The 20,472-nt window shown below is 47.3% G+C and overlaps 1 protein-coding gene across 1 annotated transcript in view; it reads left to right on the top strand.

Annotated features, from left to right (window-relative positions):
- CTNNA1 (catenin alpha 1) overlaps positions 1-20,472 on the top strand; it is a 282,300-nt gene that overhangs the window by 129,652 nt on the left and 132,176 nt on the right. The window contains exons 7-10 of the mRNA XM_085617884.1: positions 14,469-14,672; positions 16,302-16,382; positions 18,516-18,668; positions 19,313-19,405. Coding sequence (XP_085474010.1) covers positions 14,469-14,672; positions 16,302-16,382; positions 18,516-18,668; positions 19,313-19,405 — 531 coding nt within the window. The remainder of the gene's footprint in view (positions 1-14,468; positions 14,673-16,301; positions 16,383-18,515; positions 18,669-19,312; positions 19,406-20,472) is intronic.

Raw genomic sequence — 20,472 nt, 5'->3', positions numbered from 1 at the left:
CCAAAAGTAGACGAAGCCCTGGAAAAAATGAAAAAAGATACAGATACGGCGAAGTCTATGGGAGCATTACAGTCCCACCCTCCTAGACGCTCTTTTCGCCCCTCCTCCTTTCGAAGCACTGGCAGGGGCTACTCTGCCGATAACGCCTCCACATCCTACAAGTCCCCTCCTCAGACTACCTTCACAAAGGGCTATCAAAGAGGTGGATATAAAGGAAACAATAATAAAGGCAGGGGCAAAACCAACACCACCCTTCTGCCACACCGCCCACACAATGACTTTCCCCCGCTCCCCCCAGACCATTCCACTCCAGTCGGGGGCAGACTACAAAACTTCTTTCAAACCTGGGAGACCATAACATCAGACAAATGGGTGACCCAAATTATTCGGTCAGGGTACTGTCTCAAACTAACTTCTACCCCCCCCCCCCAAATATTCCACCCAGGCACCGTACAATGTCGCAAGAACATACCACATTGCTCAAACAAGAGGCAATCTCTCTCTTGCAAAAACAGGCTATAGAGCAGGTCCCCATCAATCAACAAAATTTAGGGGTCTACTCTCTGTACTTTCTGATACCAAAAAGAGACGAGACTCTACGACCCATTCTAGACCTCCGGCCTCTAAATGCATACATACATTCAGACCATTTTCACATGGTAACTCTCCAACAAGTTCTCCCACTCCTCTGCCAGAACGATCTTCTCACCACACTGGACTTGAAAGATGCATACTTTCATATTCCAATACACCCTTCTCACAGAAAGTACCTCAGATCTGTAGTGGACGGCCAACATTATCAGTTCAAGGTTCTCCCCTTCGGGGTCACAACCGCACCAAGAGTGTTCACCAAATGCCTCGCAGTAGTGGCGGCACACCTTGGATGACAACACATTCACGTCTTCCCTTACTTGGACGACTGGCTAATAAAAGCCACGTCCTACAACCAATGTGTGCAACATACAAACACTACCATCCAACTACTACACCAGCTAGGTTTCACGGTGAACCACCAAAAGTCCCAGCTGATACCGTCTCACACAAAGCAATACCTCGGTGCCACTATAGACACCTTAAAAGCTATAGCCTATCCCAATTCAGCCCGAATCGCAAGCATACAAGCCTTGCGTCAAAGATTCATTCCTCGGCACTCTCTCCCAGCAAGAGTGTTTATGAAGCTAATAGGGATGATGGCATCTTGCATCTTCATAGTGCCTCATGCAAGACTCCACATGCTTCCACTTCAAGAGTGCCTAGCACGCCAGTGGAACCAGGCCCAGGGGCAACTGACGGATCTGGTGTTGGTTGCCGGTCGCACCCATCGCTCTCTGCAGTGGTGGAACACCACAAATCTTTCCAAAGGGTGACCGTTCCTGGACCCGGTTCCTCAGGTAATTCTAACAACGGACGCATCGCTCTCCGGTTGGGGAGCGCATCTATTACACCTCACAGTGCAAGGTATATGGACGCCACAACAAAAGTTACTCCACATAAACCATCTGGAGTTATTGGCGATCTTTCTAGCCCTGAAATCATTTCAGAAACAAGTCTCAGCCAAAGCAGTCCTCATTCGCACAGACAATATGACTGCAATGTACTACATTCAAAAACAGGGGGGGACACACTCTCCACAGCTCTCTCGGTTAGCACAGAGCATATGGGGATGGGCAATCCCGCAAAGTCTTTCCCCTGGCACAACACGTCCCAGGGATACAAAACACCATGGCAGATCTGCTCAGCAGACAAACGCAGCAAATGGACGAATGGGAACTGCATCCACAAGTTCTTCACCCATTCTTTCACAAGTGGGGGCATCCTCAGATAGACCTCTTCGCCACCCACGAAAACAAAAAATGCCAAGCTTCGCCGCCAGTTACCCACACCCATTGTCCAAAGGCAATGCGATATGGATGAATTGGTCAGGCAAATTTGCATACGCCTTTCCGCCTCTCCCGCTAATTCCATTAGTGGTAAGGAAGCTACAACAGCACTCCCTCACACTCATTCTGGTAGCTCCAATATGGGCCAGGCAGCCGTGGTACACCACACTACTACAGCTCTCAGTGGTACCACACCAAAAATTACACCTGTCCCCATGCCTCCTAACCCAGAACAATGGAGAGATCAGGCACCCGGACCCAACTCAGCTCAACCTTGCGATCTTGCTCCTGAAATCTTAGAATTTGGATACCTTAACCTTCCCCCTGATTGCATGAACATTATCAGGGAAGCCAGACGTCCTACCACTCGGGCATGCTATGCCGCGAAGTGGAAAAGATTTGTTATTTACTGCCGTAACAATACAATCAACCCTTTAGATGTATCCATACAGCACATCATATGTTAACTGCTCCATTTACAAAGGTGTAACCTGGCATACACATCCATCCGTTTACACCTAGCAGCAATTGCTGCTTACCTGCAAAACAGACAGCATTTATCACTGTTCAGAGTGCCTGCTATTAAAGCTTTCATGGAAGGCCTTAAAAGAGTAATTCCACCCAGAGCACCACCCTCACCTGTGTGGAATCTAAACGTAGTTCTTACAAGTCTGATGGGACCGCCTTTCGAACCAATGCATAAATGCGAGCTACAGTTCCTTACTTGGAAAACAGCTTCTCTCGTAGCTATCACTTCCCTTAGAAGGGTTAGTGAAATACAAGCGTTCACTATACAAGAACCTTTTCTACAGATACATCACAATAAGGTGATACTTCGCGCACATCCAAAATTTCTGCCCAAGGTCATTTCCCCCTTTCATCTCAATCAATCGGTGGAATTACCGTTTTTTTTCTCGCAACCTCAATCTGTTGCAGAAAGGGCTCTACATACACTTGCTGATAAAAGGGCTTTACTTTACTATATACAAAGAACGCAATCTTTTAGAAAGACTAAACAGCTGTTTGTCTCGTTCTCTCCACCACGTAAAGGCAACCCCATCTCAAAATCAGGGATAGCTAGGTGGATTGTAAAATGCATACAAATTTGCTATCACAAAGCAAAAAGAACATATTCTGTTCCACCTAAAGCCCACTCTACAAGAAAGATAGGGGCTTCTATGGCGTTTCTAGGGAACATACCCTTAGATGACATCTGCAAAGCAGCCACATGGTCAACATCGCACACCTTCACAAAACATTACTGTGTAGACGTGCACACCAAACAAGCTAGTGTGGGCCAGGCTGTATTAACGACACTGTTTCGAACCACTGCAACGGATACCGGTGGTCGCCGCTAGGGTTGGGTACTGCTATATAATCTATGCACAGTGTATAATCTGCAGCTCATATGCCTCGAACGGAATATGCTACTTACCAGTATGCATCTGTTCTTGGCATGTACAGCTGCAGATCTATACCCGCCTCCCCGGCTACCTGTATCCGTTCCAGTAAATCTTATTTAGATACAACACACATGGGTTTCTTTACTATTATCACTACGCTCCATCTTTTCCCTGCTGGCGAAAAACAATCGGAGGATGGAGCCGAAGCCCATGCGCAGTACGGACCGATGGAGGAGTCACCGAACTCGTGACTTCCAAACACTGTCCAAGAAGAAAAACTAACTGCAAACATCCGGGCCCAACACCAGATGGCCATCTATGCACAGTGTATAGATCTGCAGCTCTACATGCCAAGAACAGATGCATACTGGTAAGTAGCATATTCCTTTCTCCATAGGGTAACATTGACTGGTTTTTCCTTAAATTTCTTCTAAGTGTGGACTTTTCAAAACTTAAAATATTCACAAAATATCAGCCGAGTAACGAAAATACTCACCTGCTCTTGGGTGAGCTCCCAGTGCTGGATCTTGGTGCCCAGCACTGAAAAATACTTACAACTGTACTTACCAGTAACCCAATTTTCTCCCATAGGAAATCATTGACTGTTTTTTCTGTGAAATTTCTTCTAAGTGTCGATTTTTGCAAACTTTAAATATTCCTTAAAAATCGTATAAATTGTAAAAATATAATTACTTACCTGTTTTGGATAAAAGTCCCAGTACTATGCTAGGGACCCAGTACTGGATTACAAAAGTAACAAGGACATACTATACCTGCAACTTCCATGTTCTTCCATAGGGAATCATTGAGTGTTTTCTGTGAAATTTCTTCTAAGTGTCAACTTTTAAAATAGCAAAATATCGTCTAAAAATCATCACAGTAATTAAGTCGACTTTTCTCACTTGATTCCAAGTACTGACCGAGGACTGAATCTAGGATCCAGTCCTGGAATTCCAAAAGTAATCCTAAAAGTAATCTGTTGCAAATAACTTGAAACTTCCATTGAGCTCAATGCATTATTGTGTGTAAAATTGTGTTGCCTATTGCAACCACTTGTAACTTTCTACAAAAGTCCATTGCATATTGCAAAAGTATTTATATAAAGCATCTCATTCTGAGAAAGTATATTTTAATACCTATTGTTGGTTCTAAAATAAAACAAGCATATATTTTTGATATATAAACCATTGGCCTAGAGTTCACTTATTGAGTGTGTGAGACCATTTGCTGGCTGTGTGCAACAAATGCTTTACACTGTCCTCTGATACTGCCTTACTGCTCGACCAAGCTACCCCTTAAGAGAGTATGGTTATATCTAACTTTAGCCTCTGCCAAACCTCTGGGGACTGGGCTCTCAACACCCTGTACCTATTTGGGAACATTATATATATATATATATATATATATATATATATATATATATATATATATATATATATATATATATATATATATATATAGCCACTTTCTCACAGCTCCCACTACCCTGCGCCGCCGCCGTGACTTTAAACCGGTGACGGACAAGTTGCGGAGCATGAACATCTACCAGTGGGGCCACCCATACGATTTTTAAGGAGTATTTGAAGTTTGCAAAAATCGACACACAGAAAAACAATAAATGATTTCCTATGGAAGAATATTGGGTTACTGGTAAGTACGGTTGTGAATATTTTTCAGGGTCAGTGCTGGGCACCAAGATCCAGCACTGGGAGCTCACCTAATAGCAGTGAGTATTTTCTTTTTCGTTATTCGTCTGATTTTTGGTTAATATTTTAAGTTTTGAAAACTCCACACTAACAAGAAATTTCAGAAGAAACCAGTCAATGTTACCCTATGGAGAAAATTGAGTTATCGGCTTTCAGGTAAGTACTCGACTGGCAAAGTTAAGGTTCTGGGCACAGACTTGGGGGTCTCCCAAGGCCCGGTAGGTACAGTAGTTACACCCTCAGCGGCACAGGGGGAGCTGGGTGCAGAGAGAGTTATGCCGAATGTTATCCTATGGGAGGCAGGGAGGCCTTGGTTGGTGGCTGCTGACTAGCAGGCCACGCGGCTTTGGGAGCTGGGCTCCTGGTTACTTGCTCAGGGCAAATGGGGATGTAGCTCAATTGATTTCAATGGGAAAGCTCCGGTTTGGAAAAAGGCTGCAAGCTCGGGGATGAAGATTCTTCAGGTGCCACCACCACTTCAAGAGGTAAGTTGGGTAATTCGAGGATTGGTAGGTTCCCAGGAGTTAGGCACAGGGGGCCGCAGGGCGCCGGGTGCAGGGGTGCCTTTTGGTGTTGGGAAATCTTCACCTCTGCTGATCGTGGTTGGGGGGTGGGTACCTGGTTCTGAGGCTGCAAGCATCGTCTGGAGCGTCGAGAGAAGTCCTTGGGTGCCGGACTCGGGGTCCAAGTCGCCGGAGGGTTGTCCTCGTGGTCTTTGTTCACTCCGGCACAGGCCAGGCTTGGCAGGTGCAAAGTGTGAAGGGTTCGCGGTTCTGGGCTGATTCCAGGGATTAGAAGTTGATTTTGAGTAGAGCCTCTACTCATGGGAGTCCCAGGTGCTTAGAGCCAAAAGGTAGCCAGGTCCTCCGGGGTTTGTGAGGTTGCTGGCCACAAGAGATGCCGGGTTGTAGCAGGAGCAGGTTCGAGGGTCGACAGGCCGGTAGGGCTGGGGCCAAAGCAGTTGGTGTCTTCCTCTTCTTAGCAGATACAGGGCAGGTCTTCTTTCTCTTTGTATTTCGGAATCTGGGGAAGGCAGGTTCAGGGTGCCCCTGAATACTAGATTTAGGGGCGTTACAAGTAGGTAAAGGGCAGGGAACAATGGGTCCCTGTCCTGGGGTGGGTACACCCCTATTCTGCCACTCTCCTGTGGGAGGGGGGCAGTAGCCTAATCCTGATTGGGTAGGGCCTCCCATCTTCAAGATGGTGAGGGCCCGGAGATGTGCTTCACCTCGCCTCCCCCACCTGGGGGGTGGGGTTGGCAGGCTGGCACATCCCCTGTCCTTATTTAGGGTTTCCGGCCAGGCTTCCCGCCAGAGTGGGGGTTGCAAGTGGCCTGGGGAAGCTCAGAGGCGGCATGCCTTTGAAGCCTCCCCCTGTCCATCCTGGGGGAGGAGATTTAGCACCTCGCCCAGGATGTGCGTAGTTGCAGGCACAGGAGAGCAGGGGCTCTTCTACCCAGGGGGTCCTGCAACAGGTCTGCTGTGTGGCAGCCTAGGCAGCCTCTCAGACCAGACGTGGATTGTAGGTTGGGTTTCAGGGGGCATCTCGAAGATGCCCTCTGTCGTGCTTGGTACATTAAATCCCGTGTGTGTGTGTGTGTGTGTGTGTGTGTGTGTGTGTGTGCTTGCGTGTGTGTGTGTGTGTGCTTGCGTGTGTGTGTGTGTGCTTGCGCGTGTGTGTGTGTGTGTGTGCGTGTGTGTGTGCTTGCGTGTGTGTGTGTGCTTGCGTGTGTGTGTGTGCTTGCGTGTGTGTGTGCTTGCGTGTGTGTGTGTGTGTGTGCTCGTGTGTGTGCTCGTGTGTGTGTGTGTGCTCGTGTGTGTGTGTGTGCTTGTGTGTGTGCGCTCGCGTGTGTGTGCGCTCGCGTGTGTGTGTGTGTGCGCGTGTGTGTGTGTGCGCTTGTGTGTGTGTGCGCGCTTGTGTGTGTGTGCGCGCTTGTGTGTGTGTGCGCGCTTGTGTGTGTGTGTGTGCTCGCGTGTGTGTGTGCTCGCGTGTGTGTGTGCTCGCGTGTGTGTGTGCTCGCGTGTGTGTGTGTGCTTGCGTGTGTGTGTGCGTGTGTGTGTGTGTGCTTGCGTGTGTGTGTGCTCGTGTGTGTGTGTGCTCGCGTGTGTGTGTGTGTGTGCTCGCGTGTGTGTGTGTGTGTGTGCTCGCGTGTGTGTGTGTGCTCGCGTGTGTGTGTGTGTGTGTGTGCTCGTGTGTGTGCTCGCGTGTGTGTGTGTGCTCGCGTGTGTGTGTGTGTGCTCGCGTGTGTGTGTGTGTGTGCTCGCGTGTGTGTGTGTGCTCGCGTGTGTGTGTGTGTGCTCGCGTGTGTGTGTGTGTGCTCGCGTGTGTGCTCGCGTGTGTGTGTGTGTGCTCGCGTGTGTGTGTGTGTGCGCGTGTGTGTGTGTGTGCGTGTGTGTGTGTGTGTGTGCTCGTGTGTGTGTGCGTGTGTGCTCGTGTGTGTGTGTGTGTGTGCGTGTGTGCTCGTGTGTGTGTGCGTGTGTGTGTGTGCTCGCGTGTGTGTGTGTGCGTGTGTGTGTGCTCGCGTGTGTGTGTGTGTGTGTGTGTGTGTGTGCTCGCGTGTTCGTGTGTGTGCTCGCTCTAAGGGTGGCACAATGAGTGCTGCAGCCCTTGGAGACCTTCCCTGGTCACAAGGCCCTGGGTACCTAGGGTACCATCTACCAGGGGCTGACATGTTGCCAGGGTTTGCAAATTTGGGTTTTAGGTTTTTAGGGAAGGAACATAGGCCCTGGGCACCTGATTGGCAGGAGTCCAGGGCACACTCTGTCAAAGAACATCCAGCAAAAAGTGGGGGCATACCATGCAAGAAAGATGGCACTTTCTCACAGGGGCCAGGTCCTGAAATATCTGGATCTTGTGCCCCTCGTACGTGAGATCCGGCTTGGCTCGCGCTGACCGAAGGATAGCTTTCTTTTCTGTGAAAAAGTGGACCCTGGTTAAAATGTCCAGCAGGAGGCCCGACCTGCCCCGGAGACTCGGTGAGCCCGATCCAAAGCTGGCGGGGAGGCTTCATCTCCCCACACCTTGTGTAGCAACTGCGCCACATAGGTCATTATGTCCTTCCCTTCCGAGAGGAACCCCCTGGATGTGGAGAATGTTCCGGCGGCTTCGATTTTCCAGGTCCTCCTGCTTCTGTTGCAATTCTATGTGTTGGTATTCCAGGACGGCTAAGCGCTGCCAAAGCTGCTCCTGGTCTTCTGTACAGGCATCAACCATCTTTTCCAGCCCATCTACGCGCTCGCTGAGGTCTGTGACTTCTTTCCTGAGTTCCCAAACACAGGATTGCACTTCAGTACGCAGGAAGCCAATCTCAGACTTCAGCTCTGACATGAAGGAAGCCATAAAAGCCTCCCCCCCACCCCTCCAGCCTGCGGGCCCCTTAGCGGGGGCAGACGAGCCCACATTGCCGCCAGGGAGTTGTCCTTGGAGCTTGACCCTGAAACGTCTTTGCCTCTGTTAATGCGTGTCATTCTTGTGCTGTGGCTGTGCAACAGGCTTCTAGTCCCCACGGGTAGCAAGAGACCATCCGCGGCATCTGCAAATCACAGGTCTCAGTGGGTGCACCACCCCCCCACCTCAAGACCGCGCAATCAGGGATGGCCACTGGCGGTGCCCGTGCCGGAGTGTTGCAAGGGGGGGGCGGATCGCAAGCAGGTAGGCCAAGGACCAGGTCGCTATGGGGGGGGCAAGCAGTCCACGCACCCCCGGGCGCTGTATGCCCTGTCCCGGGTCGTTGCAGTGGTCGGGGGCCGCCAGAGGAGAGTACAGGGACCTAGGCCCGCAGGGGTAAAAGCGGTGCAGGAGAGTTGGTGCAGTGCCCCCGTCTCACTAATCCGCAAAGGTCCAGGCAGTGTCTGGGTCGGTCCGGTCGAAAGGACGAGCACGTCTATGCCAAGCACGTCTATGCCAAGCCAGTCCCCCCGCAGGCCCCAGCAGTATGGCAGAGTGTCCGGTGGGCTGGTGCAGGCCTATAGGGGCGCGGGCAAGACCCCCTCAGCAGCAAGTCCATAGTGAGGCCTAGTGCACAGAATGGGGTAGTGTAGGCAGGGCGCGTGGTCACTGCGGTGGTCCACATTCAGGGGCAACGTGCCAGCACCACCCCTCCACCTGCAGCAGGGCCCAGCGCGCCAAGTCCAATGCGCCTCACAGCAGGGTCAGGCCAGGGCCCCCCCTCCGCCCCAGCCCGCTGCCAGCCACACTGCAGCGCCACTCACCGCCGTCAGGTCCTGTCCTCAGGGGCCCGCCTCGGCGGTGGCCTTCTCCAGACGTTCCCGGCCGCCACCGGACCCGCGCCCTTCCTCCAAATGGCGGGCAACTAGCGCAACAGATGAGCCCCCGGCCAGGTCAGGAGACGCCGCCGGCCGCTAAAGGCAGTCTCCGGTGTGGTCCGACACCTCCGTCGATGGGGCGCGGCACCAGGGGAGTCCAAGGGGGCCCAGGGGATCGCCGCCGGGGTCGCAGGCGGGACTCAGATCCAGAGGCCACAAGATGGCTGCGGCGCTCGTAGGCCGGTGCTAGGCCACGGTCCCACCGCCACCAGCGAGCCCCCGCTGTCGTCGGTTTGTCGATAAAGGCTCCTCACTTCCTGCAACCAGTGCGCCCCGAAAAGTGGCGCAGATTGAGCCCCAGCTCCGTGATAATGGCTCAAAAGTGTGGCAGCCGGCCGGAGCTCCTTTGACATACGTCTCACGCCATTGACAGCGAGACCCCAGTGTGGCATTTAATGAAAAATGCACACAGAGGGCATCTTATAGATGCCCCCTGAAAAACGACTTAACACTAGTGTCCAGGCTGAGTGGCTGCTCACTAGCTGCCACCACCAGACATGTTTCTTAGCCCCTGGGTCGAGATCCTGCTGCTCTCGGTGGTCTGAAACAATGCACATCTTGGGACGAGGTGCCAAGCCTCCTCCCCTAGGATGGGCTGGGTCCATGAAGGGGAAGCTTGAAAGGCTTGCCGCCTTTGTGAGCTTCCCCAGGCACTTTGTTACTTCCAGCAACAGTCCCCCACCGGTTCTGACCCCTACTACGGGCGGGAGAATTTGCAGGAAAACAAAGTGAGGAAGGGAGGTGTGCCCACCTTTGCCAGCCCCAACCCTCAGGTGGGGGAGGTGAGGTGAAGCATAACTCAGTCCCTGCCATCTTCCAGATAGGGGACCCAACTAACCAGAATGAGACATATGCCCCTCTCCCACTGGAGGGTGGCAGAATAGGGGGTGTACTCGCCCCACGGAAGGGACCCATTGGTCCCAACCTTTACCTACCTGTAACACCCCTAAATTTAGTATTTATGGGCCACCCGAACCTTGTCTCCTCGGGCAGGAAGCGACCAAGAAGGACCGAACAGCTGTGCTGAAGCTAAGATGTCCACTGACTTGGTCCCCAGCCCTACTGGCCTGTCCCCACCTCGAACCTGCAGAAGCAAAACTCCAGTGTGTCCTGCAGCCAGCAACCCAGAGGACCTGCCATGCCTTCCACAGATAAGACCTTGTCTTCCGTGAACACCGTATTTGTTCACCCACAGACTCTGGCTGCGGCAAAATCTGCGAGTCTGCACCCGTCGCCCCTGGCCCGAGTTTGAGTGGCCCAACACCAGAGGATCTGGACCAGAGATCTGGTGCTCTCTGACCTGCCTCGAATCTCACAGTGAAGCTTGCAGCCTCTTTCAGGAGACTTAACGCTGGTAAGGGAAACCCTGATGCCTAAAGACACCCCTGCACCTGAAGCCTCACGTCTTGGGTTGCCCAACCTACGGTGTCCCAGCATTCCCAGGCATCCCAACTTACCTCTCCAACTGGTGCTCACCTCCATAAGATCTTCATCCCCGAGCCTGCAGTCTATGTTGAAACCAGAGAATCCCTTATGAAATCAACAGGCACCCGACGCCAAAACAGCACCCTGCACCCAGCCACCCCTGTGCCGCTGCGGGTGCACTTTGGGTGCTAACTCGGATCCCCTTTGTCCTGAGCCTAACACCAGGAGCATTACTCCCACATCCCACTGCTCGTAAGCAGCCACCAACCGGAGGCCCCCTATCCCCCTTTGGGTAACATAGGGCCTCAGCACTCTGCACCGGATCGCCCTAGTGCCGCTGAGGGTGTAACGAGAGTGCATCCTTGACCCTGGGGGAACCCTTATTCCAACCCAGAAAGTCAATCCCAAAGACAGAGTACTTACCTGTTAACCGATAACTTAATTTCTCTCCATAGGAATCCATTGACTGTTTTTCTCGGAAAAATGTTGTGTGGAGTTGATGTGTATGGAGTTGATTTATATGGAACCCTGAAAAATACCTATTGTGCAAAACTGATTTTACTTTCTTTTTTCTCTAGGAAATGTCCCAGTGTGAGATCTAGGTATATCACACTGAGTAGAAAAAGTAATTTGTACAGTAATTACAATACTTTGACTGACTTACCGGTATTTCAAACAACTGCATTTGAATTTGCATTCACTTGTAAAGATTGCTTAAGATTTTGCAAAGCATTTATTTCACTTACCTGTGCCTGGCTCGGCTTGGTTCCAGAAATAAAATAACTTGTATACTTACAAAATTGGTCTGAATTCAGTCTTTGAGTGTGTGACATCATATGCTGATTGAGTGTGTTCAACAAATGCTTAACACTACCCTCTGATAAGGCCTTACTACCCACCCACACTACCACAAATAGAGAGTAAGGCGCTATCCAAGTTTACCTCTGCCTACCTTTGGGGTTCTACTGGACTCTGTGCACACTAAACCTCACTTTGGTATAATATATACAGAGCCAGCTTCCTACACTTGGTTCTACCGCCCCCAGAAGTAAGTTACTGAAACCACTTGCTTACCGGCAAACTTAACACTGCTTTTTCCTCTATAGAATTGCATGGTGTTTAAAAAAAAAAATAAAAAAATAATAATAATAGTAATGTTCTAAGTGTTGACTCTGTCTTATACTGCAACAAAAGTAACTTCGTGTCTTCAAACAGAAAAGTATTCTAAAGTAATTTCAAGTATTATAAAGGGTGTACAGCCCATTTTCTCTTCTGAAAAGTAACTTGTAGGCTCCTACAAACCAGGACACACTGAACTTAAAGTATTCTTGTATTGAAAGTATTACCTGCTACTAAGACAATATATGCTCTAGCAATAAAAATAACAACTTTTTATACCAACAATTGGTCTGGAGTCGGCCTTTGAGTGTGTGATGTCATTTCTTGCCTGAGTGTGTACAACAAATGCTTAACACTACCTCAGAGGTGCCCCTTTAAAGCCTACCAGCCTCTAGTCTGCCTGCTGATTTGGATTCTAATAGCCTGCCCCTTGAAACAGGTTTCTGACCTCCTAGGGTGAGAGCCTTTTCCTCTCTGGAGGTCAGGAACAAAAGCCTGTCTGGGAAGAGGGTGTAACACCCCCTCCCTCTGAAGCTCGCCAGCCCAAGAAGGTTAATCTGCAGGGCCTCTAAGGAGCCGTCTCCTTTGGAATGCCAATCTGACTCCCCTCACAGTAGAGGACACTTGGCACCTGGACAGGTGGGAAAATTACTCTGGTAGGCGTGCCACCCTCAGACTGCCACCCTTAGGGCCGGCTAACTGCGTGGTGCGCACAATTTTTCAGAAGTAGCTATCTTGGTTATGGCATACCTAGGAATTCTAAACGGGATTATGTCCACTTCCCACAGGAAGTGGTCATATACAGGGCATAGTAGACACAAGGGTCAGCAGCCCATTGTTTACTACCCTACACTCCCCTAACACCCCTAAATTCAGTATTTATGGCAGACCCTGGCACCATATCTTGATGACCTAGGAGACCGGACTCTGAAAAGCCCCAAAAGCTGCGAAGACTGAAGAGAGCACTCGACCTGGCCCCATCCCAGTTGGCCTGTCTGCAGCCCTCATCGAAAACTGCAACTAAGTCGATTCATTCTGCAGCTGTCACTCCAGAAACTTGGGAGGACTGCCTGCCTTTGAAAAAGATAAGAGACTTCCTGTGAACAGCGGACCTGTTCAACAAACTCCAAAAAGAAGACGCGGAGGTCTCCGTAACTGCCAAAACCAGACACCTGAAGCAGCCACTACTTGCTGGTTCAGCCTGACTGGCCGCCTGGCCAGAGCCTGCAGCCTCTTTCCGCAGTGACCGATCTCTTTTGAAATACATTGGCCTCCAGACACTGTTCTGCAGCTGGCACCGACCACCCTCCGGTGGTGTTCTGTTGGTGCTGCCTTGGACCTTGCCCAGCTCGCTCCTAAACTCCTGGAAATTGGTCTTCTAAGGTGTTGTACTGTACGTGTTTTCGGACCTTGTTCTTCCTTCCATAGGATAACATTGCAGAACTCAGAAATTGCACTGTTCACTTAAAGTGAAAAGAATTTGTTTAAATAAAGTACTTACCTGAACGATTTTTCTCTGATGCCTTAACATATATAAAGATACTTACTTTTTTTATAAATTGGTGTGAATCGTGTTGTCTTGCATTAATCATTGTGTGCATTTGCAAATTTCTTACACCCCTCTGTGGTAAGCCTAAGACTGCTCGACCACGCTACCCCCTAACAGAGCACTCTGGGATTGCATAGCAAGCCATAATCACTAGTAAGGGAATCCCTGGACTCTTTACACAGTATAGATCTAAGGATTGTAACGTCAGCTTGGTCAAACAGACATCGGGTGTTGCACATTGTGATGGTTTATAAGAGGGTCTCATTTTATTGGATATTTTAACTTCTTTTCAACCTTAACTACTACCTGTTATTTTCTGTACTCAACATACTTTGAACCCACTTATTGTTTATGCAACCATTTTTTTATTGATTGTGTGCATTTACCAAGAGTACGAAGCACAAAAATCTAGACTTGGATTACAGCAGTTTAAAAAAAAATTGCATTATATAGTCTGATCACGACTATCTTATTTAGTTTGTTTGTTCCTAGAATTTACTCTGCTTCAAAACATGTATTGTCCCAAATTTCCTTCAAATGGACTTCCAAAATAATTTTAGTAGGAAATGCACAGTACATTGTCTTGATGAATTCTATAATCGATGACCCTGAGTTTTTTTGTTGTTGCTTATATAACTTATTTACCCATATCTTAATTGGGCTATGGGATTGTCCTGTTTTATATCCCGTCCTGCAGGATGCAGGCACGCCTGGTGGGGCTGTTTAGCTGCCTGACAACCTCACCTTAAATTTCTACATGAGGAAACTAAGCTTAATGGTGCTCTATGAAAGTACCATCAATAAAATTCTGAAAAGAAAGGGTCTATTAAGTGGACGACATAATGATAAAAGGAAGCCATCCACCATGTGCGAAAGTAACGTACTACTTTGTGGAATCAAAAAACAGACATAACAATTGAAGTTTTCATGGATACTCAGATGGGAGTAATGAGGGAAGAGATAATGGGGAAAAAAACTGTATTTTGGAAGTAACCTGAACAGTATTTTGATTAGACTATGTTGACATTAGATACAAATGATATTTATCTTTTCTTTATCAGAAGCAAATTATCGTGGATCATGTCACCTTCAAAGAGGATCGTTTCAGGCCTTCCCTTGAAGAGCGTTTGGAAAGCATTATTAGTGGAGCAGCCCTAATGGCTGATTCATCGTGTACACGTGATGACCGTCGTGAGCGTATAGTTGCTGAATGTAATTCAGTTCGACAGGCCTTGCAGGATCTCTTATCAGAGTACATGGGCAATGTAAGTATTACAAATGTTCTTCTTTTGCTTTGTTTTTTTGTAACTTGAAAGCTTTTTGCAACTTCTTTCATCTCCAATCATGCCATCTCTCTCTCTAGGAAATTGGAGTCTTTCCTACTCGTGCCTACCATGGACAACATCACATAATCCTCTTCACTGCCATGCACCCTTTACCTTTGGACTTGCTGAACTCCCCTCTGAGGTCAGAGTCTGCCAATTGGTCATTCATAGAGGTGCCTGACAATAGTCCCTCATGAATTTCCATTGGCTCAGCACACCAAGCCTACAAATTTCCCTTGAGCCACACATGCCTCTTTAATAGAGGTTATGCAGAGGCTATTCTGCCTTCGAAGTTATGGAGGTCTCTGAATCCATGACTACCGCATTCAATCTACATTTTCTCTGTTGTAGCATAATAACTTGTTACCAGTGTCTCTCAACTACACTTGCCCATTTCTTCATTCATTTCCAAAGATATTGGTGCACATTTCCTGGTAGAGTTTGTGCTCCATCAGTGATATTGTCACTGCTGCTTACCGAGATTGTCCTGTGCTGGACAGTAATTGCTACACAGCAAGTTGGTGAAATCTCCTAAAATGCCATTGCCAATTGTAAAGCCAGAATTCAAACAGGACTCTGGAATTCGTACATCAGGCTTGCATGGTTCTAGCTGCTGACCTATGTTTACGAAGGCATGCTAAACTATGGTTAAAAAGGAGTATTCATGGACAGACAAACTGCACTGAAAGTCAAACTTTGTGTCAAATACCTCAAATAGGAGGGGGGTAGTTGGGTTACCAGGTGAATTTCAGGTGGGCAATGCAAAATGGTCATGAAGGCAGCAGTGTTGGTCACTGTGTGGATGTTTTGGTAGTTCAATATGGATATTCGTAAATTTGGAACACTTGTGGTTAATGCGGGCTTTATCTTGGCTATCCAATCTGGAGTGCTCCATTATTCTGTCTCAGGAATACTAGTGAAAAATAAAGATAAAAGTGCAGGTTTAGCCAGCTAGCCCCTTAACTCTCCATAGCCCCCAAGGAAGCTTTCACATTTACCAATAGGATCATTGCCCTTCTTGCTTACTGTTATGGAAGGTCTAATGTTAAACTCTCTTGGTTTGCCTGCTGTTACATATTGTGATTTGAGATGTTGCCAAAATTACCTGTGGCATGACTGAAGCCATCATTGATTTTCTGGAAATTTAGGCATGTACTCAAGCTTTGGGGCCTGTGATACTACAGTACCTGGTCGTTCTCCAAACCTGTTAAAGGTAGAATTTTAATTGAAGATTATCAGTAAACCCTTTATCTTTACTGAAGTGGTGTAAAATTATGCTGGGGATGTACTTCAGCATCCACCTTGGGGATTGAGCTTCCTTTACACTTTTGAATAAGGCAGCAAAACCTTTTATAGTTGAGTTTTATATGCATTGTTACCATTATGTGCAGTTTGAGCCATGTTCTTCCGTGTATGTTTTCACTCTGCTGATTAAAAACACTTATTTCCCTACTTCCACTTACAGACTTGTTGACACATGCACACATGCTGCCCATCAATATTATTTTGCCTCATCCTTCCAAAACCATTGTTACATTTCTTTATTTAAACATTTATATTTCTTGACAGGCTGGAAGAAAAGAAAGAAGTGATGCCCTCAATTCTGCCATTGACAAAATGACAAAAAAGACTAGAGATTTGCGTCGACAAGTAAGTAAAAAGGAATCTGGGCAATGGTGATCATTAATGTTTGGTAAACACGGAGCAATATTTTCAGTACATGATTAAAACTTGAAAATTTGATCTGTGGCCTTTGTTGGATATGTTTTTTTTTTTATTGACTTTCATATAATCTCATACAGTGCACAGGTGAGGCATTGATAAAGCATGACAATGTGAAAGAAAAAAGACATTACAATCAAACAACTTGTGGCCATAATTTACACACACAGAGGGTAGACTCCAGTTCTAGCAGTACAATAGCAAATATCATATCGCATACTTTGATACTGAGCGTTATTTATAGTCACAGTTTCAGGGGTATCGGACTGTATAATCGTGCGTAGGTAGATCAATAGAGGCTCCCAAATATCATTCAGCCGGGAGGCTGCCGGCAGCTCCTCCGCATATAGTACTAAATTCTCCCTGCAGTACGTCCAATTCCTGAGCCATAATTCAACTGTAGGACACCGCTTGCTATTCCACACCATCGCCACTCTCTGCTTGGCAATAAGTAGCACCACTCTTGCCCGCTTACCCCCAGCACCTTTCAGGAAAGGGAGTAGTCCCAATAGACACACTTGCGGTGAACAACTCCGTGCAACCCCAATGATTTTGGACAATTTAGCAACCACCTCAGTCCAATATTCTCTCACAGGCCCAGGCCAGGTGCCAAAAATCCGCCCCGAGGCACCACACCATGTACATGTGTCCGTTTCTCTGAGACCGTATTTAAAAAGCCTGTGGGGTGTGTGGTAAACCTGATGAAGGTATTTGAAATGTATAATACGCAAATTCCCATTAGAGGTGAGGGCGCCAGTCAGATTACAGCAGTGTTCCCATTCCTCCCGGGACAGTGGTGGGTCCAAGTATTGGTTCCATTTGTCCAGGCTCTTATTATCGGAGAGGGCCCTATCCTCCCTGGCAGCTCGGTACAATTTAGTTACAAGCTTGTGTCGGGTGGGGCTGGTAAGGAGAGTGTGCAACGCCAGGGACGTCGGGGGTTCCGCAATGAACGTTTGGAAGTGGGCCTGTGATGCTTTTTTTTAGTCTGTGAAGTGAAAAAGTAAACAGAAGGGTTTTATGCTGAATATATTCAACGTAGGTGGGTGTCCAAAAAGAGCGATTGCGGTATAGGTCCTGCATTTTATCAATGCCCGCCTGTTTCAGTGTACGCATGGCTCCCACCTCCTGGGTCACTGAACTGTCCGCATGGTAAGCAATAGGAAGCAGTGGAGAGTATAACGGCAACTTCCCAGCCACGCGAGCCAGTGCCTGCCAGGCTATGATCGTTGAGTTGATAGTGTTGATTTCACCATGGGGTGTGAGGCGACGCCTATGCGTTAGCATGGAGCTCAACGGGATGGGATGTGCGTCCCAGTGTTCCACTGCCACATGCGGAATAAAATCATGAGACGCAAAACAAAAATGCGCGCATGTGCGCACGGGTATTGCAAATAGATGTCCGGGCTACTAAATCCCCCATCTTTATAGTCCAGGGTGAGAGTCCGCCAGCCCACCCTAGCCTGCTTTCCACCGCAGACTAGGCGAAGAAGCAGGGAGCACTCTGTATAAAAAAAAAAAATTAAAAAAAAAAAAAAACATGGTGGGACAGAGGGATCTGTATGTTATTAAAAAGATAAAAAAATTTAGGCAACACCACCATCATCTTAATAAGAGCACTACGATCCTCCAGAGAAAGTGGAAGACAAACCCACCTGTCTATTTGCTTCTCCAACAACGTGGCAGCAGTGCCATAATTCTCCCGGTGAACTGTCTGGATCACGGTGGACCCAGATTCCCAAATACTTAACCGACTCTGACGCCCACACAAGGGGGAATTCTGGCTCATGCCTTTGTTGGATGTTTGCAATGAACTACAAACTCCTTTCCCAGCTTAATCTAGAGTCACAACTTAGGTTCCCACTGTATCATAGTAAACCGTTCATAAAAATCTAGATGTTTTGCAGTATTTTTCTCTAATGCTTCTCTAAAAGAAACATTAGAATTGGAGAAAAGGATGTAAGTAACAATAGATTTTGTAAAAGTAATGGAAAAAGGAAAAAAGTATTGGTACATGTAGCAAATGGGAATAAAATGTTTTTTTTATTTTGTATTTATTAGCTGCGTAAAGCTGTTATGGACCATGTTTCGGATTCATTCTTGGAAACAAACGTTCCTCTTCTAGTATTAATTGAAGCTGCCAAGAATGGGAATGAGAAGGAAGTTAAGGAATATGCTCAGGTCTTCCGTGAACATGCCAATAAACTAATTGAGGTAAGAAGAGCACTAAAGGTGTATTTTGTTAACAATCAATTAAGGCTTCAGGACTATAATTTCAGACCATGTTACAAAGTTTGATAACATGGTACAGCACAATTTCTTTCGGAATAAAAGTGCATCTGATGCACATGCATTCATACCTTTACTTATCCATACTATTGCAAGTCGGGGGATGTACATGGGCAGTTGCAGAGTTCAGGACATAAGTTAAGTTGGAAGATGTAAACTTTGTGAGTGTTTTTAGTTTGAAAATTATAAGTTTTTTGTTGTATAGTTTTTATTTAATAAACAGTTTTTTTTCCAAACCTGTTTGGCAGATAGATTGTGAAATGTTTTAGCGCAGTAATGTATTTTACCTGTCTTCTTTCTTTGAAAGCCAGCTATTCGCTCGCACACCTGCTCCACCTGTGTATTGTTAGCTTCTTTACCTGTTATCGTTGATATATGTACATTTTATTATGAATTCTTAATCTGCCCATCATTTCCCACATCCAGTCTGCCACAACTCCTTCCCTCCCCTTATATATTCCTTTCATCATAGTAGCTAACTCTATCATAAAATCGATACATCCCATCAACTGAAAGCATAGTGCCTGAAGAACCATAACTGTTGGGTTTTTTTTTGATTCCCACAAAAGGTTGCAAATTTGGCCTGTTCAATCTCGAACAATGAAGAAGGTGTGAAACTTGTTCGCATGTCAGCAAGTCAACTTGAAGCACTGTGTCCTCAGGTATGAAGCATACTACAGTTAGTCAAAATGTACTGTATGTATAGAAGAATTTAAGTTCATATAGGATAACTGTTAATCGTCCTTATAAAGTTGGTGTAAGTTTAGACAGACTCCTATAAAAATTACTTACAGTAAAGGTGACAATCCTATGAGCATATCTATTTCTGTACAAAATTGTAACTTAAGTAACATCAGATAACTACATTCTCTCATACCAATTTCTTCCGGGGTACATTCTGAAGAGTGGTGCTGCAGATGTGTTTTGCAGAATTGATTTGCTACTCCAGACCCTTCAGTGCATGACTTATCGCTAACAGCTATTAATTATCTTTTTGGTCAGTTGTAATTTGCAATGAAGAGCCCAGTGAATAGATATTTTATTGATATTGCAAGTTAACCCGGTGAGTTTCTCCATGGAGGCCAGGCTTTCTCCCCTACGCACTTCACATCTTCTCTCTACCCCTTTCAAAGGATTGCTTCATTCACAGAGACGTCAACAAATAGCCCTAAAACAGTTGTTGTTTGTCCATTGCCATACTTAATGGTTGAACTTTTTTCTGGCACACGTTTCTTTTGGCAATCGGGTATTCCATAATTTGGGCTGTGTTTCCTTGTGAGACATGTCCATCCTCTCAAGCCTTCAAGGGAGTAGAGGTGCTACAGTACAAAAGCGTGTTCGAGGCATATGAGCTGCAGATCACACACTGAGGATAAGATCGCCATCTGGTGTTGGGCTCGGATGATTGCAGGTTGTTGTTGTCTTCGGAGAAGCCTTTGGTCACGAGGTTGGTGACTCCTCCCCTGGACAACAGTGCGCATGGGCATCCACTCCATCGGCAGATTGTTTTTTTCCGCCATTGGGTTCGGATGAACTTTTTTCCGCTCCAGCAGAAAACTTCCAGCAATCGATTTAACTCTTTGATCTGTATTCCATCGACGTCGACATCAACTCGGACCGGTTCCGGAAGCGGCTGATGGACAGGACACCCTTCAAAAAATGCCCCCAGTGTGGAGCGAAGTTCCCCCACAGTGACCACCACGAGGTTTGCAACCTCTGCCTGTCGCCG

Source organism: Triturus cristatus, chromosome 7 (assembly GCF_964204655.1).
Source record: "Triturus cristatus chromosome 7, aTriCri1.1, whole genome shotgun sequence".
NCBI classification, from domain to species: Eukaryota; Metazoa; Chordata; class Amphibia; order Caudata; family Salamandridae; genus Triturus; species Triturus cristatus.
Note: the sequence above shows the minus strand (reverse complement) of the source record. Positions and strands in the feature narration are given on the sequence as shown.